Raw genomic sequence first — 7,484 nt, forward strand, 5'->3', positions numbered from 1 at the left:
GATACGTGGGCCTTCGTTACATTGTTCTCTTTTTTTATTTTGGAGTATATTTGAAAATGTCTATACTAAAAACTTAAATTTTTAGTATATAGATTTTTTTTTTTTAAAACAATGTTTAAAAGTACTTCAGGGACTGTTTTCTCATCCCCGTTGTGTGATTTGCGGGGGAGGTGGAGGTAAAATTGGGGGACATGGGTTTTCTCCCCTATTCACTCCTACCGCCGGCTGCTTTTATCGGGCCCTGGTACGTCCGTGGATACCACAGGCTGTGAGACACAGCGCCCTCCTACAGGTCCCAGTCTGGACGGCAGGTCTCTCTGTCCAACACTAGAACTGTCCTTTACGCAAAACTGCATTAAACCCTGTTAAGATTTAGAGTCCTTAGGTTCAGAGTCTTTCATAACTAGCAGGGAATTATGATGACAATTATTGTCAACAAAGAGAAATACGTTGAAGGGTGGGGAAGGAGCAATTGGCAGGGAGGGGCAGGGAAGGTGAGAACAGAGACAAGAAGAGGGAAATACTTTCCTGCTGGACACCACCCTTACGATTAACCTGAGGCGGGGGAAGTGGAGAGGTGAAGACGGTGAGTGAAAACGAGATGGCCAGGGCCCAGGCCCCTTCCCCTGTGCATGCCGCCCTTGAATGAGACAGAGCTTTTCATCTTTCTTGCTGGTGGTGTAGAGCCATTTTCCCTTTCCCATTCCCACCAAAAAGTGGGCATTTGTAGGCAAGGTACCTCAGACTTTGGATACCTGTGTTTCAGGAGTTAAGGAGCCATGGTGGTGCAATGATTAAGCGCTCAGCTGCTAACCAAAAGGTCAACGGTTTGAACCCACCACTGGCTTCGTGGGAGAAAAGACCTGATCTGCTCCCATAAAGATGACAGCCGAGGAAACCCTACGGGACAGTTCTACTCTGTAATATAGGATCGCTATGAGTTGGAATGGACTGGATGGCACACGACAACAACAATTTCACAGGTTGCCTGTATCTGAACCTCATTTATCTGCTCTTTCTTCCTATTTCTCATCCTGTACCGCCCTAGAAAGGTACACGCATTAGTCTGTGTTTCGCGTGCAGCAGGGATGTGTTATCCACCGATTGTGGTGTAATTTCTAGTGGAGTAAAGGGTGTGTGGAGTCCCTAGGTGGAGCAAATTGTTAAGGAGCTTGGCTGCTAACTGAAAGGTTGGAGGTTCGAGTCCACCCAGAGATGTCTCTCAAGAAAGGCCTCATAATCTACTTCTGAAAACTCACTCATTGAAAGCCCTATAGGGCGCAGTCCTATTCTGACACACATCTGGCCACCGTGAGTCGGAGTTGACGCTATGGCATCTGGTTTAAAGAGTTTGCAGGGGACAGACCCACAGTGAGTGAAGGTCGTGAAAAACCTTTGGGGAGTTAGCAGATTGTCTGTCTGTCTTTTCTACTGTGGCAGGGAATATGTCTGTTTTTCCCCTTCACCATTGAATTCCTAATACCTAGAAGAGTGATGGGCACAGAGTGGTGCTAAATTTACTAATATTTGTTAAGTGAATAACTATATAATACAAAGTTAAACTTGGAGAGTCAAAATTTCATTAAAAAGTCAGGAAGATAGATTTAAACTATTTGGGATTATTTTAATCTAATACACATAGATATATGCATATATAATATTCTAACATATACATAATATTCAGTCGTACATATGTATATGTATGTATAATATATACACGTACAGTGTCCCTAGCTGGCACAAACCGTTAAACCCTGCACACGTGGGATTGCCAGGAGTCAGAATCGACTTGATGGTACCCACCAACAACAGTAATACACATATACACCAAATATTTATAATTTTTTTTCCTAATTGCTTTGTCAATAAAATATTTCTGGCCCAACAACTATCTCACTAACTGAAAAGCCGATTTTGCATCTTTAAGGGCGGTGGGTGGTTGAATTCCCTGTCTGAGTTAAGGAAGATACTCATTTGCCTTCAAGGGTGAATGATGGCTTGTTTCTATCCCACTGCCCTGTTCTCTTCCTTGTGATTGATCTTGAAGAGACAGAATGGAAGGAGAAAGGAGCCCACATTCTTGGCTTGATCACAGGACCCCATAGTGTTTGGTACAGCTTCTTAGGAAGTGCCAGGGAAATGCTTTATAAGCACTTACAGGTATGTGGTGCACAAACTATTTCTGAGTTGTTTTTATCTGCTATCAGGAAAGAGGCAGGAGGCAGGTGATGCTTTGTACCTTTTCCTGCTCTTAAGCCCAGCCCTTCCCTTTCTTTCTGATTTCTTTCTGCACATTGTCTGCCTCTGTTTGGCCGTTGGTGAAGACTGTGATTGTTTACTGCTGCATTTCTATGGAGGTGGCCTTAATGCCCTTTCCTTCCTCTAACTCTCTGGTCCACACATTCAGTCAGTTCCTGATTATCCCTGAACAGATGAGTGCCTTGTGGATCGTCTATCCCCTGGGGGAGCTCCTATTTCCAGGTGCCATATAGAACCGGGGTCATAAACAGCTGGGGTTGGCAGGCATGTATTTCAGATTGCATTCAAAGCCAGTTAGATCTCATTTGAAGGGTAGCACCTATAGTAGTTAAGAGCATGGATCCTGGAGCCAGGTAATCTGGATTCAGATCTTGGTACTGCCATTTCCTGGCTGTATGATATTGGGCAAGTAACTTAACCTCTCCCTGCCTCAGTTTCCTCATCTATAAAACAGGGATAATAATTTTTACCTCATAGAGTTGTTATGAAATTAAATTAATTAATACACATGAAGGAGCCCTGGTGGCACAGTGGTTAAGAGCTCAGCTGCTAACCGAAAGGGTGGTGGTGCAAACCCACCAGAGAAAGATGTGACGATCTGCTTCCGTAAAGTTTTACAGCCTTGGAAAACCTATGGGGCAGTTCTACTCCGTCCTGCAGGGTCACTATGAGCTGAAATCAACTTGAAGGCAATGGGTTTGGGATTTTTTTGGAACATACATGAAAGGTGATTAGAAGAGTAATTTTTTGTTTTTGGTTGTTGTTGGATTATCCATGGTTTTTGTTTTATCCAGGGCTTCCTTCTTGACAGGCCCCTAATTTAGTAGTATAATTCTTGCCTTCTACGGCAGCGACCCAGGTTTGATTCCCAGCCATGTGCCTCAAGTACAGCCACCACTTGTCTGGCAGTACAGCTCTACTCTGACACACACAGGGTTGCCATGAGTTGGAGTTGACTCAACCGCATATATACTCGATTGTATATAACATTTAATATATAATTAAAAATTAATAATTATATTAAATACCTGCCTGTCTCCTCTATAAATCAGACTATTGCCTCTCTAAGGGCAAGAGACTCATTGCAACTGGTATACATTTCAAAAAGAGGGGGCTCCCAGGTCATTGATAAAACACCCTAGATTCACAATCATAAATTATCTAAAGTGAATTCTAAAGGAACAGGGGAGGAGGGAACCTCTTCCCTTATTTTCAACTGTGAGAATTAAAGCCTCTTATTTTCAATTTGTATTTACCCTTCCAGGGCTCAGAAGTGAATGTTTGGCCTTCTGTAGGAAGATCTACAGTTCAGATGAAGGGAAACATCTCTCTTAGCCGTGAGAGAATGGGATGCTTACAAAATATCTGAAACAAGGCCAAACGTGGAAAAAAAAAAACAAAAACAAAAAAACTTGAGACTGATAAATTGTGATTAAAGCATTGCCTTCAATCTTGACTGTTCTCATGTTCACTGTTTCCTAAGAAAACACTAATCGAAGATATCAGAAACCCTGGTGGATTATTTGTGAGATTATATATTTTTTGAAGTGAGGCTCTGAAACCACTTCATAAGAGTATTGGGTCCTCTGGCTTCAGGGTAAATATTAATATAGTTAGATTGGAGGGGGGCGGGTATGAGATTTGTTCCTTTGCTTCATCAGCCTTTAGAATTTGTCCCAAGAGGTAAGGAAATGTTAGTAGCTTTATCTAATGTAATAAATCCAGAGGCAAAACCCTGGCTAAACATACAAATTTTGTTCTTAATCCTATTGCCAGTCCTTTGTTAAGACATTACCCCCACCCCCCTACTTTGCTTTTACGCAGTACCAGAATGGCTACAACTATTCCTCCTGGTTGCCACAAGGACCTGGGATCCAAATACTATAGACTTTGTGATATGAAGGAAGCTTGGGGCATTGTCCTGGAAACACTGGCTGCGTTCGGGGCTGTGACCTCCATCGCCTTCATGCTCGCTATCCTGATCCTCATCAGCAAGGTGCAGGACACCAGCAAGCGAAAAATGCTCCCGACCCAGTTTCTCTTCCTGTTGGGGGTGTTGGGGGTCTTCGGCCTCACCTTTGCCTTCATCATCAAACTGGACAAAGAGACTGGGCCCACACGCTTCTTCCTCTTTGGCATTCTCTTTGCCCTCTGCTTCTCCTGCCTCCTGGCTCATGCTTTCAACTTGACGAAGCTGGTCCGAGGGAGGCAGCCCCTCTCCTCGCTGATGATTCTGGGCCTGGCCTTGGGCTTCAGCCTGGTACAGGATATCATCGCTGTTGAATACACTGTTCTCACCGTGAGCAGGACCAATACCAGTATCTTTTCCGAGCTTTCTTTTTCTCGTCGCAATGAGGACTTTGTCATGCTGCTCATCTACATCCTTATCTTGATGGTGCTGACCTTCCTCACATCCGCCTCCACCTTCTGTGGATCCTTCACTGGCTGGAAGAGACATGGGGCGCACATCTTCCTCACCACCCTCCTCTCCATCGCTATCTGGGTGGCATGGATCACCCTCCTTTTGATTTCTAACCCTGGCCCCAGGTGGGATGATACCATCCTCAGCTCAGCCTTGGTTGCCAATGGCTGGGTTTTCCTGCTAATTTATGTTGTGCCTGAGTTCCTGCTGCTCACCAACCAACAGAACCCCAGGAATTACCCTGGGGAGGAAGATTTTTGTAAACCTCAACTCATGAAGCAGACCACTGGTGTGGAGAACAGAGCCTACTCTCAAGAGGAAATCACTCAAGGTACAGAGCCTGGCTGGGTGGAGGATTCCTCGTAGGAAGAAGGGGGGGAGTCATAGGATGTTATAACAGTAGGGAACATGTGAGATTTTCTAGTTCATGTCGCTTGTAGAATAAATAAGGTGCTCAAGGCTCAGATAATGCCTAAAACCCATCCAGTCAGAGACAAGCAGAACCAGAAGCTGGTCTCTAGAGTCTTAATCCAGTACTCTCTACACAATAACCATGTAGTTTTCACTGTATCAGGATAAGATGGAACAAAAGAATGGAAAAGGAATGATTAGAAAAACTCCTAGAGGCAAGGAACAAACAAGTTTGGTAGACAGGCAAACCAAGTTGCTGCGTTTTCCTGCCTCTGTGTCTGGGCTCAAGGTGCGTCTGTCCTGTGCCTGACACGTTCTTCTCTCCTATTTTTGCTCTTTTCCAGAGTCAAGCATTCCCCAGTCTCCCTCTGTAATCACCCCACCCCCTGTCCAGAGTGTCTGGGGCACTTTGAAATGCTCTTATCAGAGTCTTTCTCAAGAGTTATTTGTGTACCCGTCATATGTTCCTTACTCTGTAGTATCAGCTTCAGGGCAGGGATCATTTCTGGTTAACACTTATAATTCTTACATATAAACCCAAAAAACGTGTTGCCATCGAGTCGATTCCGACTCATTCCAACCCTAAAGGACAGAGTAGAACTGCCCCACAGTGTTTCCAAAGCTGTAAATCTTTACAGGAGCTGACTGCCACATCTTTCTCCTGAAGAGCGGCTGGTGGCTTTGAACCGCTGACATTTCCGTTAGCAACTGAGTGCTTTAACCACTGTGCCACCAGGGCTCCTTATCTTACATATAGAAGATATTTAATATTTTTTGAGTCATTTGAACAAGTAAGTCTGGTAGGAAATAAATGGATGATTTTAAATTGTATTTATGATAATTCCATGTGTTTTCCCTTCTGTTCCCAAGTTTAAAGCCCTCTGGTTTTCTCAAAATATATAGAAAACAATTGCTCACAAATTCTGTGCCCCCAGCAAAGAAAATTAATAACACGATTTTTTTTCCTCATTAGGCAGTTAAGGGAATAGGTGATGCCCCAGTGAGACACGCTTTAGGTTCACCTCCGGCCAGATTCCTATCTGAAAAGACTAGTTTTTATGACTTTTCAAATGTGCTTTTGAAGTGGTCCTTGGGTGAGGTGGGTCTCAGGTCAAGCCTTGGAAGTGGAATTTCTTAGTGACCACATACTGCTAGTTATTCATTTATTTAACCAATATTGTGCCTATTCTGTTTCTGGTCCTGGGCTTGGCACTGGGTGAACAGGACACAGTTCTTCCCGTCAAAAACTTTGCAGTCTACTGGGGAGACAGAAACGGAATGACCAATATGTCACACTGTGACACCTGATACATTCAGGTGAGTACAGATGGGGACACAAAGTGGGGGCACCTAATGCTTTAATTTCTCCTCTCCCTCTGTTCCAGGTTTTGAAGAGACAGGAGACACACTCTCTGCCCCTTATTCCACTCATTTTCCTCTGCAGGTAAATGATCTCTTTCTCCTTCTTCCTCTGGTGGGTCAGCACCCCAGGGACGTTTGTCCTTTGGGAGTAGATGACATTACCATTCTGCTGGCTTCCTAGATCACCACCTTGAAAGGATGATGTGGCTATTCTCTTGTAATCTGCCTCATGGGGTTGGTATAACAAGAACTGAATGCTGGGCTTAGGGAGGACTTTGGGGGAGGGTTTGGGAAAAGGAGAAGGAAATCAGATTTCTGTTGAAATGGCCAGGAACTGGGGTGGCTCAACAATATGATTGCTTCCTTTTCAGAATCAGATCCCCCGAAAGGATTTCTCCATTCCAAGGGCCCATAGCCCTTACAGTGACTATGAAGGAAGGGAAGAGGGCAGCTAACCCTGTTCTGAAGAGTGGGACAACCACAGCAAAGCAGCAGAACCAGCGGGGAGAGCAACGGGATGTGGGCCAAATCCAGAGTCTTCTAAGAAAACTCTACAGAACAGTATAGGAAGAGCTTGCCTCCTTCCCAGCCTCACCCCCTCCTGTTCCGCACTGAGGTGGTAGGGGTTGATAAGACTCCACTTCTTGGTAGCACTGCAGTATTTTAACTTTGGCGCATACTTAGAAACTTCTTGTAAGCGGGAGTCTGGCAACTCAGGAGTATTATCTTACTATTACCTTCATTTTACATGACTAAAGTCTTGGTCACTGATCCCCATATTGGCTCATTCAGCTTCAGGCACCAACTCATCTAACTTCAGCGGATTTGGGGAGGATCCCTTGGCCCAGAGCAGAACCGCAAATCTGAGCACAAACAGCAAAGGCCTGTCTCAGCCCCACCCCGCCTAAATCTACACTGGAAGCCAGTTGCCTGGCACCCTCCCTTCTTGCCAAGGCAGGAGAAGCTAAAGGTCACCCTAACTTTACTCATCTGTATGGCGCTGCCTAGCACAGGGCCTCTGTGGCTCCCT

At 44.7% G+C, this 7,484-nt stretch overlaps 1 protein-coding gene across 1 annotated transcript; it reads left to right on the top strand.

The window, feature by feature from the left end:
* The first annotated feature begins 4,090 nt into the window (after nucleotides 1-4,090).
* GPRC5A (G protein-coupled receptor class C group 5 member A) lies at nucleotides 4,091-6,909 on the top strand. The gene is made up of 3 exons (XM_004387327.1): nucleotides 4,091-5,012; nucleotides 6,478-6,536; nucleotides 6,826-6,909. The coding sequence occupies exons 1-3, from the start codon at nucleotides 4,091-4,093 to the stop codon at nucleotides 6,907-6,909; spliced, it is 1,065 nt and encodes a 354-aa protein (XP_004387384.1).
* Nucleotides 6,910-7,484: the final 575 nt, after the last annotated feature.

Source organism: Trichechus manatus, unplaced genomic scaffold, assembly GCF_000243295.1.
Source record: "Trichechus manatus latirostris isolate Lorelei unplaced genomic scaffold, TriManLat1.0 scaffold00184, whole genome shotgun sequence".
In the NCBI taxonomy this organism is placed as follows: Eukaryota; Metazoa; Chordata; class Mammalia; order Sirenia; family Trichechidae; genus Trichechus; species Trichechus manatus.

What these genes read in the sequence shown, in the direction of transcription:
- GPRC5A (XM_004387327.1), top strand. Translation starts at nt 4,091, where the DNA reads ATGGCTACAACTATTCCTCCTGGTTGCCACAAGGACCTGGGATCCAAA. An exon ending in TCAAGAGGAAATCACTCAAG is followed by an intron (nt 5,013 to 6,477) that starts GTACAGAGCCTG and finishes CCTCTGTTCCAG; the next exon opens with GTTTTGAAGAGACAGGAGAC. An exon ending in CCACTCATTTTCCTCTGCAG is followed by an intron (nt 6,537 to 6,825) that starts GTAAATGATCTC and finishes CTTCCTTTTCAG; the next exon opens with AATCAGATCCCCCGAAAGGA.